The 13,443-nt window shown below is 47.0% G+C and overlaps 1 protein-coding gene across 2 annotated transcripts in view; it reads left to right on the top strand.

Moving 5' to 3' along the window:
- The window catches only part of SLC5A9 (solute carrier family 5 member 9), a 47,684-nt gene extending 37,677 nt beyond the window's left edge, over window positions 1-10,007 (top strand). The window contains exons 15-16 of one of the 2 annotated variants that reach the window (XM_073357777.1): window positions 3,589-3,748; window positions 7,087-10,007. In XM_073357777.1, coding sequence (XP_073213878.1) covers window positions 3,589-3,748; window positions 7,087-7,295 — 369 coding nt within the window. In that variant the 3' untranslated portion in view covers window positions 7,296-10,007. The remainder of the gene's footprint in view (window positions 1-3,588; window positions 3,749-7,086) is intronic. The other variant, XM_073357778.1, reaches the window with a different exon arrangement.
- Window positions 10,008-13,443: the final 3,436 nt, after the last annotated feature.

Below are 13,443 nucleotides of genomic sequence, written 5' to 3'. Positions count from 1 at the left end.
TCCCAGGCTTTCAAAAGAGGTATATAGCATCGCCGGAGCTCAGGCCAAAGGTAGGCTCTGAATTTGCACTGATTTCAATGAAAGTTAGGAGCCTACCTTTGAGGATCTGGGCCTTAGCTCCAATCTTCCGAGTTCTTTTGAAAATCTGGCCATATTTTGAGGCCTAAATTGGAATGGGCCTGTTTTGAAAATAGGCGATTAGTTCTGAGCTCTTAGGAAAATTCTGGCCTTAATACATTAATTCCAAGAGAAAGCTCATGCACAAGCAGCCATTTGTGTTTGGGGAGGAAGTGGGGGTGATGGGATCTGCATAGTTTCTTGAATTCTTTTGTGCTCAGAAACTTTGCAACATTCCAGTGACATTTCCTAAGTGATTTAAAAAAAAAAATCCTCAGTAAAGATGTGGATCATCAAATCAAAGTAATTTAGCAAAATGTGACAAGAAAGATTAGCCTTGCCTGATGCTCATCTTGGTTGAAAATGATTTAAATAAAGCTATAAATCTTCTGGAACATTTTGTGTCAGTTGGAAATTGCCATCTAGATTTTGCGTGTTTACAAAAAGAAAATCTACATTTATACTGGTGATACTATATGTGCAACCCAGTGGAGAACTTAATTTCCATGGAGGCAGAGAGGAGAAATCTGCTGTCGGGAGAAATGAGTGACTTTGCCCTCTCCTGAGCTGTCTGGCAGAAGAGCCGCTCCGATGGGTGTAGTTGGCCAGTGTCAGCTGCTCCCAGTGGCTTCTGTTCCCCTCTCACAAACGCATGGGAATTCAGCAGATCAGAATTAACTCCACCATCTCTCAGTAATGTTACGTGGGAAGGGATGCCAGAGGAAAGCAGCAATTCCCTTCCCCCACCACTCCAGGACAGAATGGGAAGGAAGTGCAAACACCAACACCTCCAGCTGGGCTGTGTAGGGTATGACCATATAAACCACAGTGTGTTGATAGTTAAGGACCCAGGTCCATTAAAATCCTAGCCCAGTTCAAGCCCCCACTGTGCATTTCCCTGGAAGGTCCAGACTTTTTGACTCCTGTGCTTACACACCACACAAATGAGCCGGGCGTCGAGTCTCTTGCTACGAGCTGAGTTTTATGGACCATCCTGGCATTGCCATGTGCATCGAAAGGGAGGGGGAATGAGAGCACATGTTTCTGGAGTCAGCAGCTGCTCTGCTCCTTGCTGAGGCAGGAGAAGGCCTCCCAGACCTGCCAAAAGCCAGTGAGAAATGGGGAAGTGGCAAGTCCTAGGCTGCAAGTGTAAAACCTCCCGGCTTTTAATAAAAAGGAGGTGGGCAGACATCAGCTGGCTCTGTTGAAAGCAAGAGATTGCTTATCTGAATGTCTCTTTTGTTTGTGCCAAGTCAATGCACACGCAAAGTGCCAGGCCAAGATGCTGCTCTGTAAAGTTACAATGATGATGCAGCTTTCTCCTTTATCTGCAACCAATTCCTACCGGCTATTAGCACTTTTCCAGAACTTAGCACAAAATGCCAGGGTGCCTTGAATCCCTGGGTGCATATTGGGCCTGGGTGGGTGCCACGGACAGATAGGGAAGAGAGGACTCCTCTGCACCAAGTTGTCAAAGAGCAGTTGCAGCATCCTCTGTGATGCCAACACTGCCGTCCTTTTGCTGGGAATGGCCAGTGGATCTGTATAGTGCCAGGTCCCTGTTCCAGTTGCCGACTTTCCCTGAGGCCTAGTGTGGCAGATATGGCAATTTCCTACAACATGTCTGGGAGATCTGACTGCCTTACATTCGTGGATTGTTGTGGGCCAGGGACTGTATATAATTCCATGGGGGGCAGGTGACCTGTGTGTGTGTGTGTGAGAGAGAGAGAGAGACAGAGAGAGAGAATTAGGCAAGTTGACTCAGATTGTATCACCTCCAGAGAGATCCCTCTTCCTGGGGAGGCTCACCTTTACTAGTTCAAACCGGATTCTACAGAGGCCAACAGACTTCTGGATTAATAGCCAGCATTTAAATGGACACAGGACCTGCTTTCTGATCCAGCAAATGGGCAGGACCTTTTGTCCAAGGGCCGGGGGACCCCAAATCCTTAAGGAAGGGTTGGAAGCACTGATACCTACCAGAGTTTGTAGTGGGGGAGCTGGTCTCTCATCAGTTTTCTAGCATGCATGTAGGTTCTTTTGTTGTTTCTAATATGATTTCTCTGTCGTGCTTTCACCTTAAGAATAAAATGTGCTTGCTTAGAAAAGGCTATGTGGTAACTTATAACTGTGGGCACGTAGGCTATTCGTAAGCCTTCGAATAGAAAGCTAAGTGCAGATGCTGGTCCAGTCAGCTAGTGTTGCTTGCTGGGAATAGCAGAGTGTAGATAAGGAACTGCGCAGCCTGGAAAAGTCCCGATCAGGAGGGAGAGACAGAGACAGGCAAGTCTCTGCCCAAGAAAGGTGATGGTGGGGTAACCAGGACCCTAGAGTGGGTGCCTTTGCTGGACCATGGGGAATACAGGTGAAGTTGCCCTACACTGGGACACCTAGGCTGTAACTTTATAATCTGCCTTGCACAAGGGACAACACATAGCCTTAGCAGAGAGTGGATTGTGTTTCCGGCAGTCCCACTTCCTCCCCACTGCTTTACTCTTGCTCCAGGGGAGGAGAGCACATACCAGCAAGAGAGAGGGGGAGGCCAAGGCTGGCCCTGCTCCCAGCCCTTCGCCCTCCACCCCCATCACAGCAGGGCATATTGTGGCTGGAGTCACAAGCCAGGCAGGGGATCTGAGGGACATTCTCTCTGTCTCTGCTATGTGCCCAAATAAGGGACCCTGAATGAACATGATGTTGTCAAGGTCTGTCTTGGCCCAGTGCCCTGGGTGTGGGAGGGGTAGAAGGTCCTGTCTCTGCCATGCCCTAGCCCGTTGTTGTTCCTTCCATTGGTTGTTCCTTTGCTGTAACCTTGAGCTTCTGGCCCTCTGTGCCTAGGATTTGGGCTTAGTTCCTTTGATGGGGTTTCACTGTGAAAGGTCATTCCATATCAGCAGGATTGAGGTGCTGGATACGGCTGTTGTCCCTTTGCATCTCTATGGAGAGCCAGCCGGTTGTGTTATTGTACTGGAAGCCTGCTTCACCAGCAGTTAATAACCTGTGCTGTAGACCGTGATTTGGCAGATTGCGGGGAGGGGGGGAGAAATCAGCAACTTAATTATTAAAGCTGAATATTTCCTGGCTTTAACTGGATCATATTTTGGGGAGAAGGGAGTATCTGAGAAGGGGGCACCATATATGACTACAAAGTGTACTGGCCCTGCCTGCATCATCAACACATACATGTTTTGGGCCCCCAATCCAGATCTCGACCTGTACTGATCATGTAATTTCCCAAATTGAGGAGCCTTCACACAGAGAGGTGTGCTCGTCTCAAAAGGATTAAAATGGCACAAGTCAACTGCAAATACAAGAACTGTTGGAAAAAAGGAACACAGATTTTTGTGAGGTCAAACCCTCTCCATTCTAATCACAGCTCCTGTTCCCAGCCGAGTCACCAACACTGGTCTTGTTCGATGAACTGACAGCTGTTTAAATTGCTTTCTCTGTCTTGTTTTGCATCGCTGCATCCAGCTGGCTAGCCTGACGTGGTGGACTAGACACAGCAAACCTCCCGCAATTGACCTGGTGAGCTACAAGAGCGAGTCGGCGGAGGTAAATCCTTCAGTGGGCGAGAGTGACGGGGACGTGCCGACGTGGGAGAACACGGATTCAGGGAGCAAAGAACATGGAGGTAGGTTAGCTGGGTCTTCCAAATATGTGCAATGGGTGGGCGTAGGGGACCTGGTCCAAGGCCCACCAGCACCCTTCCAGTGCCTTCAGTGGCATCCGTCCCATGGATCTGATGGTACCACGTTTGTGGCGGTGACAGCTACATGCTAAATTAATTTATCTTTGACCACCGCACCTGCACTCTGCCTGATACCCCATCCCCCCTCGGGTTTATTCTAACATTCCAACCCTCTGTTTCATTCCAGAGAGCTTCCATTTAAAACCAAAAAAAACCCCAACTTTCCAGAGACGTGTTTCCTCCTTCTCCCCCGAAATGTGGAATTTCCCTCTCCCACATGGCCTCAGCCTCAGAACCAGGTTCAGCAACAGCATTTTTAAACTTTAAAAGTATCCCAGCTTTTCTGGCCTGGCAGATCTCTGCATCTGCCAGGCCAGCTGGATGCAGAAACTTCCCAGCAGAGCCTGAAATGGACCAGTGATGGGGACCAGAGAACCACTGAGATAGACCAACCAAGCACTTGCTTTTAAGCTCTAAAGGGCCTGAGATATGGACTTTAAAGCCAGGACATTTTTAGATGCAGACACGCCGTTTTAGGTAATTTGTTGAGGTTTTTGGGGTGCCAGGACTTGGGGCACCGGGCTTCATCTGCGGGGTCCGTGGTCCCCCCTGAAATAGCTCGCATCCCCCCGCTCAGTTGAGAACCACTGATCTATACCATCCCAGACAGATGTTTGTCTAACTTGCTGCTAAAAGCCTCCAATGATAGAGACGCCACAAGGTAATTTGTTCCAGTGGTTAACCAACTATTTAGCTTAAATCTCTCTTCACCCTCCCTGGTATTTACAGAGGGTAATCATAGTCCCTCTCAGTCTTCTTTTTGCTAGGCTATAAAAGCCAAACTTTTTCAGTCCCTTCTCATAAGCTAGGTCCTCCATTCCCCTGATCATCCTCTTCTCTGCACCTGTGCCAGTTTGAATTAATCTTTCTTGAACATGGGTGACCAGTATGGTACACAGTATTCCAAATATGGTCTTACCAGTGCCTTGTACAATGGCATTAATATGGCTCTGTCTCTACTGGAAATGCCTCGCCAGGTATTTCCTAGGAGCGCATTGGTCTTTTTTCCACCTGCATTGTATTAGTGGCTCATAGTCATCCTGAGATCAACCCCCATACCCAGGTCTTCCTTCTCCTCTATCACTTCCAACTGATGAGCCCCCAGTTTGTGTAATAAAATTCTTATTATTAGACCCTAAATGCATAACTGTGCACTTTGCACTGTTGAATTTCATGCCGTTTCTATTACTCAAGCCTTCATGGTCATCCCGATTGTCCTGTCTGATATTCCGATCCTCCTCCGTATTGACAAGGCCTGCCAACTGTATCAGCGAATTCCATTAGCACATTTCTAATTATTAGTTTATTAGAACGAAAATAGCCCCCCGCTCCTTCTCAACATGGTCAGAGGTTTCCTTTGGAAAACCATCCAAAATTTCAAGTGCCCATTTTGAACCTAACCCTCCTGAGTCCACAAAACTGGAGATCTCGCAAGATGGGAACTCTCTTGTGAGCTTTTTCTACATTTGCTTAGTCTAGACTGGCCATGCTCGAATTAGTTCTCGCCACAGCCTCAGAATGAAGAAGTGAGAAACTACAAAACTTCTCCTCCATTTTTTGGAAATGGCGGCAGTTGGGATTCAAGTTTAGTGTAGCTGTTCAGGGTGCTGGTGTTGTTTCTTATCAATTCTTATTATACCTGACCCAGCTCATCTTTTTATAGCCTGACGTCTTGGTAATTTGGTAATTAGCAATGATGGGAAAGGAAATGCAGAACAGCTTATACAACAGTTTAATGAGGTTTTGGTAACATGTTTTTTCAAGCTTTTAAGACAGGCTACCTTTCAAAGCGTGGAAGGAACAGCAAGTGACAAGTAAAAGGCATAATTCACACAGCACTTCACGCCTGATAAACAAGCCATGAGTTCTGTGTCAGAGACCATGAAATCCTACAAGTTTTGTGGAGCTTGGTGGAAGTTGGGCAGTGGAGAAATAAGAAGGGTTTTTATTCATTAAACAACAAATGCTTTATATGTCAATCGACAGGGCTTATTTAACCTCTTTGGAGGACAGATTTTCGTTGTCATTTTTAGTTTCATTTTAAGAATGCTGGGGCAAAATAGGGCAGGTTGGATTTGGGGCCTGAGTGCAGGGCTGGGATCCAGGAACATCTCAATCCTAATGGTGGCTGGGCCACTGATTTAGGACAACTATTTTCCAAAGTGACCACTGGTTTTGGGATGCTCACGTTGAGATTCTTTATGCCTGATTGTCCAAGTAGCTGAGTACCTGTAGCGTCGGGTCAGCTTCTGGGAGATATGGGCACGTGGAACTTCTTGAAATGGTTCAAGCGGCGCATCCAAAAACGTAGGTGCGGAAAATCAGCAGCCACTTTGGCAAATCACCGAACCTCTTTGCAGCTCAGTTTCTGTACAACGTTATACTCACTTGGCTACCTCCAGCCCATGAAAAGGACTGATTCATGCTTGCCCCGCACTTGGAAAATATCAAGTGCTACTGATGCAATGTGCTATTTTAAATGTCCTTTCATCTGGGTTTCAGCTAGCTTACTTGTGCTGTGAGGGTGAACAGGGCCGTGCTGTTTAACCAGCTTACCCGTTCACTTCCTTTGCAGCACTGACAAGGTCTGGCTTTTGCTCTGTGCTCTTAGAAGAGAACAACTTTTTAACCACAATCATGGTCATTTTTGGACTATTAATTCCTCTGGTTGGGGTGAATCCTTTAATGCGGAGCCAGGGGCGCCGGAATGTCCCTAAAAGTGGGGCGGTCCATGGGCACCCGAACTGTGGCTCCGCCTTCACACTACCGCTTCCCTCAAGGCCCCGCCCTCACACTGCCCCTTCCCCCTGAGGCCCCACCCTCGTGCCACCCATTCTCCCAAGACCCCGCCCTCATGCCACCCATTCCCTCCAAACCCCGCCCTCGTGTTGCCTCTTCTCCCCAAGCCCCCCCCACATCGCTCGCATTTACGGCCAGTAAAAAGTGGGTGGGCATACCCCTGCGCAGAGCCATTCCTGAGCTGCAACCATTGGTTCCTGGACCTATCATCAGCTGAGAGGGTGAAGCGTTCCCTTCCATTGAGGATGTGGCTCAATGTGGCTGGTTTTCACCCCGTACACCTCAAGCAGTAATGCTGCATCGGAGATGTGCAGACAGGTGACATGGTGCATTTAGGGCATGGGACAGAGGCGAGGCGAGTGGAATACCCCAGCGTTTAGAATATGGGACTAATTCCCCCTCTCTGTATGTATTTCCTACAGCAGTGAGCCCTCCTTGCTGGAAGAAGTTATATTTCTGGTTCTGCGGGATCTCCAGCAGCCCAGGACCCACACTGACCAAGGAAGAGAAAGCAGTCCTGGAAAGGAAACTCACCAGCATTGTGGAAAAGCCCTTATCAAAGATTGTTTGCAACATTAATGCTATAATCCTGCTAGCTTTTAACGTCTTTCTGTGGGGATACTTTGGCTGAAGACGGGGCTGCAGACAGTACTCGGCTGGCTTGGCTTTGATTTAGAATATAGCAGTAATGCTTAGAGACTTCAAGCAGGTCAGGACCACATTGTTCTTGATGCCACGCATACAGTAAATGGAATTCTCTGCCCCAAAGAGCTTACAATCTAGAAGACCAAACCTAGTGGGCAGGGATAGCATAGCATTTACCAGGGAGCATTTTTATCAGGTAAAATCATGTTTTTTGTCACCTAGGGAAAAATGAATTGGGCCCAGTTTATGATATTTTCTATTTTTAAAATTGTTTTACTATCACACACATCACACTTAGTTGTAGTTACATAGTCAAATTGCATTATGTAGTCAAATAAGGCACTCGATTAGGAGATTAATTTAGGGTTGTACAAATAAACAAGTAAAATTGCAGTGAGCATAATACAAATATATGTAATGAGAATAGTGTCAGAATGTCTGTAAACAGTTTAGTTTGGTGTTTTCTCCAGGAAGTTATACAGGCCATGACAACTTTCAGTTTTCTATATTCTATAACCCAAAGTCAAAAGCCTTCAGTGACAATAATGCAGAGTTGTAGCCATGAAGCATTAAGCAATCAGAAGCATGCAGCGCTGCAGACAACCTGTACAGGTCTGGTTGGCCACGGAGCCTGCTGTAGCAGACCAACTTGGATGCAGTGGGTAGATGGAACCTATTTCTCCGTTTTGAATGGATGTATCCAAAGTCTGAAAAGATTCATTCTATGCTTGCTGAACTGGCTGGACACCGATGGACTTGCACCACCGGTTCTGTGACATCAGGGGGACTCTTGGCATTCTTCAGATTTTTTTCCACCATGCTGAAGGGGAATATTTTTTCCTTGTAGTGGATGAAAACGTCAATTTTAGCTACAGTGAGTCTTCTATGTTAAATGCAAGTAAATATGGCAGAAAGTCAGGATTTTTGCTCAGCAGCTACTGCTTGCAATTTCTTCTTGTTCCGATGACACATTTCTTGCCTGCATATTTTGGCTGAAGGAGGTCGGCCAACATTTGTAATTGCCTCATGAAATCTCTTTGGTACGTCTGCTTTATGTGGGGCAAGATCTTCATTTATCAATAGATCCATCTCGTGTCCCTTTTAGAGTATGTTAAGTGCTGCAGAAACTGAATTGAATTGACTGATCAAGTTATTTGCTTCTCGGTAAATCCTTTGATTATTAATTTCACTGACCACTCTATCTTGAAATTCCGCCTCTAGCTCACTCATAATCCTGAGATAATGTGGCCAATTTTTGAATATATGTTTCCAGACATGTTGTTTGACTGTTTCAGTATAGTATGTGTTACCAGGGATTTACAGAACTTGACAGTCTTTTAACCAGGCTCCAGGTGATTACGAAAATACTTTTGTAAATCGCCAACATGTTTCTTCAAAGCACTCAATGTAAGGGCTTGTCCAAGTCGATTGAGCCAATGTGATGCACATCCATACTTAGCCAAAGTGTGGTTCGCTTGTTCCAAATCACTGCCCATACTTGGCATTTTTTCTTCATTGTCTGTCGGGTAGCTCTTAACACAACCATACCGTTCGTTGCTAATGCCTTGGCTTCTCTTATCGGTGTAGCACAATACTTTCCAGTCTTCTTATATCAACTGCTGCTTAGGAAACCACAGTCAGCTATCACTGGGACAATGTGGATGTTATGCCAGCCATCTTGTAGTCATGGAACTGCTTTTCCATATAATTTGTTGTGTGCTTCCACCTTTAAGCCATCAGTAACTGCATCTAACCGTTTACCTGCTTTCAGCTGGGTGCTTTGTAGCCTGGCCTTAGGCAGCTGATCAGTGCTTGAAAAAAGTGGATGTTCAGTCACTGAAAAGGGAATAGTACAGCCATAAAACAGTTCTGCAGTTTTCAGGGCTACCTTTTGTTTTAGTTCTGGCGTTGTTTTCGTGACAAACATATGCATGTGTGATTGAAAAACTGTGACACTGCCTCCTCATTGTCTTTGGCTGATGTGGATCTGCCTTTCTCTTGCTGCTCTTGGCAATAGCAATGCACTATTATCGGTACCTTCTGTGGTTAGATGTTGATAGATGTTTGGCTGCGTGTGTGTTCCCTCTGTGTGCCACCCCAGCCCTGCGCAGACAGCTGGCACGGCAGACCTCAAGCGAACCACCCAATGACCACAAGCTCCAGTAAGGGACGAAGGCACCCAGCCAGGTTTATTGTCAATGAAGCATGGTACTAGTGTCCCAGACCACTAATACATGTATGCCCATAACAATGGACCGGGTCAGTGAACGGTGGGATTTTCCATTCCTGTGCCAGACAAAAATATTCCCTCTGAGATACATCTTTATACCCTGATACAAACAAGTTACATACTGCCCTTCTGACACAGTCAGTTACTGCCCCCTGACATAGTTAGTTTTACCCATTACCTTGAACATGTTGGTTCAATCAAAGCATTTCTATTACGTACTGTCATCCTGACCTAATCTTTTAGGAGGGGTCAGTGTGTTCCTGTTATCCTTGGGGAATGTTTTTCTACCATGCTTGATATCGGGATGTTCTGATACCACTTGATATCAGGATGTATTTGTGTGAGTACTCTGTGACTTCTTAGGAATGTGTATTTCTACAATATCTGCCCTGTTCTTGCCAGATTCTGAGAGCAGGTCCTGCCTCATAGCAAGCCTCTAATAAAAAGGCTTATGTCTCAGGCTCTCTTCCTACAACACCTTCATCCTCAGAGTCTGATTCTAATACTCACCTATATTGTGGGGGCAATTAATGTGTCAGGCCTGAAATGAGTTACAGTGTGGGGGGCCCTTAGCCAGCCGGTATTGTGGGGCTTCCGGGGAAGGGGGTCACGCTCCTGTCTAGGGCTGCATCATTATGTAATTACCAAGACTCCCTATTGGAAATAATGGTGCTTTAAAACAAAAATTTAAGAGGGTTTTTAGAGTGTCTGTTTCCTGCTGCTGTCAGCACTGGGATGGTGAATGAAGCGACTTATCCGGCCTCGCAGCTAAACATTCTGCACCCAGCGTGATATAACCAGACCCAGGGCCAGAGCTGCAGCCAGACAGTCTGCTGGGCTGCCATGCTTATCACAGACAGGTGGGCTAGGGCCTGTGCTTTTCATATTAAAATGAGCATATTTTGCGCTGGCTGGTTATGCTGCACAGGCTGCTGGGCCGGGCTTTGCAAGCCCGGGGTGGGGGGGGCAGAGGGGGCCGCCTGCTGAGACATCTCGCTGAGCTTGGGTGGCCTTACTTAAGAGACAGTGTGCAATGCTTGCATGTAGGGGCTTTGCAGCTCACTGAGCCCCTGTGCGGCGAGCACTCCCACTGGGGAACCAGGACCATCCGCTCTGGGACTCATCTAGCCCTGTGGTGGCCTCCTAGCAGCCGAATGCCAGTTCTGCATCTGAGCCAGGTTTCTCTGGCAGCGGGGGCCAGGGGGATGCCGCATGTTGCCAATAAGCCCGTGCTAGCCCTCTCAGTCGTACTAGGAGGTGGATGGAACAGGCCATCCTTACAAGTATCAGAGCAGTGCCATGCAATGGGGTGTTTTCTTTTCCTACCTTATCTGGGGCTGGTACATAGCGTACTGGCCCTAGCCTGAGCTCAGACAAAGGCAAGGTAACACGGCCGGGATTCAGATATGACCGCATAAGGAGTCAACGATGAGTGGAGAAAGACTGGTGCAATTTAAGAGAGTGCATGACAGGTTTGTAAAAGACAATTCCCAAGTGTGTCTTTCACGGGTGGCATGATTATTAGGCAGGAATAAATACAACTGGGAAGGAATAGAGATTCTCGGACTCACCACAAACCCCAGCGTCACTGCGACACGGAGGCGTTCTGCCTCTCAGAACATTGTATGTCCAAGAAAGTAGAGATGCTTTTACTTGTGAGAGAGGAAGACACACGAGTGCTTAAACTTCTGGGGCAGAGCTTGGTGGGAGCTTTTTGTGATCTACGCGTCGGGGGTAGCACACAGGACGGCGTGTTGGCAAACACTGAGAGCTGAGCTATTTTCACCTAGGCTTCGGTAGCTCAGCTGGCACAAATTGGCAATGCTCCACTACCGTCAAAGGAGCTATGTGGATTTACACCAGTCGTGGCTCAAGCCCGAGCAGTTGCGGTTGTGCAGAACGGTGCCCAGATGAAGCCCGTGGGTGCTTCAGAAACACTTTAACAGAGAACTGCTCCAGGTTAGAGACTAGTACAATTGGACCTCTGTACGTAACACGTTCAAGTGGCCTAGGAAAGGGGGAAGGACGAAAAAGGAGAGATGAAAAATACACACAGATCCATCCTTGAACGGGTAAAGCTTTATCTTCCATGCCAGCATTTCTCACGGACTAACTTGTCTGCATCGCAAGGCCTTGTACATCCTTGTTGTTCAGAGCATGTGATAAATGGCAATATCCTAAAAAGACTGCATTGCATTCAGAATTGTAATGGGTACACAAGTCCATTGGCAGCAGACATTATTAATCATGCCAATGTGTATTTTCTTATTTATCATCCCTACTAGGCTTGTGTCTATCAGCAAATGATTATCATTCATTTTCCTCACAAATCTATCAAGATCATTCATGATTGTTCAGCAAAGGATCGTCTTTTAAACAAAGATTAATGACTTGACAGTTTGTCTGACTGGCTGAGCAAAAGGAAATGAAATTAACAATGAACCCTACAAACATGTCACCACTTTAATTTACCAGAAAATATTTCAAAATGTTCGCTGTGGTAGGCAGATTTTTTTATATAAAAAGGAAACTCCATAAATTTTAAGGTGATGGACAGCAAGTTAGCAAACATGGAACCATTTTTCCTGTAGTTCTTTGCCTAGATTTTCTAAGAGAAAGAAAGAAAGAAAGAAAGAAAGAAAGAAAGAAAGAAAGAAAGAAAGAAAGATCTCCTCACATGGGTCTCCCCTCAAGTCAGTCTGCACAGACAATCTTACCAACAACCTTGGGATGAACTCCAGCAAGGGGGTGACAAATGAGGATCAAAAAAGCATTTAACGAAGCCAATCAGATCCATTACTGAGCTCAAAGCCCTTTGCATCACCCAGGTGCCACAAAGGAGCCAGCATCCAGCTGTAAGTAGCCATCAGAAAATTTCCTCGCCTAGAGGAACAGCGTGCTGGTGCAAAACTGGTGGCGGCATCAGGATCATGGCAGGAAAGGAGGTTCAAGGTGGGGGAGAGAGGGGCTGTGGCAAGCAGAATTCCATTACGTCTAACCTCCAATGGCCTACTACAGACTCTACAACAAAAGGAAGTACACTGCAGCTGGATTAGTGCTTTCGATTTCCTTTCCTCCACGTTCTCTTTTAGATCGCTGAGATGAAAGGTAAGGACTCTGTGATTTGGGTCATAAAAGTCCCACACAACCAGTTAAACCCAATGTTTCCTGGCTTACGGGAAGGAGTAGTATAATTACAAATCCAGTTCCTCTTTGATGTCATCACAAAATGGCTGCACATTAGCAGCTCCCATGGGAACATGAGCATATGCGACTAATACTGTTTAGCACTTATACGGTGCTTTACCTCTCCAAATCACTGTACCAACATTACAGCTAAAGCATAGGGCTGCCAACTTGGTAATATTTAAAAACCAGACATTCCAGCAGGGGTGCTGGGACCTCCCTTGCCTCATCTCTTCCCCCTGAGACCTCAACCCACCCCCCCAAAGCCCCTCCCCTGTCCCACCAAGCCCCTGCCTCTGCCCCAGCCCCGCCTCTTTGCCGGAGGCCCTGTCCCAATCCACACCTCTTCCTCCCTCTCCCCTGTTGCGTGCTACTTTTCCCCTCCCAGCCCCATCCAAGTCAGGAGGGACTTGCCTGCAGAGACAGGGCTGGGAGCTGATGCCACCCAGTGAAGGTAGGAGGTGGCCCCAGCTGAGTAGGGGCTGGTGCGGGTGATGGTCCCGGCTTCCCCCACCTGCAGTAACCAGACTTTGGGTAGCTGGTCAGTAGAGCAGACCGGACACTGTCAGGTCCCCTTTTTGAGTGGACTTTCCAGTCAAAAATCAGGCACCTGACCACCCTACTAAGACAGCCAGGGGCTATGACTAGTAAAAGGAGAGGTGAGAAGAATCAGGGCAGATACATACAATACTAAGAGCCCCTGCCCCTAAGAGCTTTC

This window comes from Lepidochelys kempii, chromosome 8 (genome assembly GCF_965140265.1).
Source record: "Lepidochelys kempii isolate rLepKem1 chromosome 8, rLepKem1.hap2, whole genome shotgun sequence".
Classification (NCBI taxonomy): Eukaryota; Metazoa; Chordata; order Testudines; family Cheloniidae; genus Lepidochelys; species Lepidochelys kempii.
This window is presented reverse-complemented; position numbering and strand designations above follow the sequence as displayed.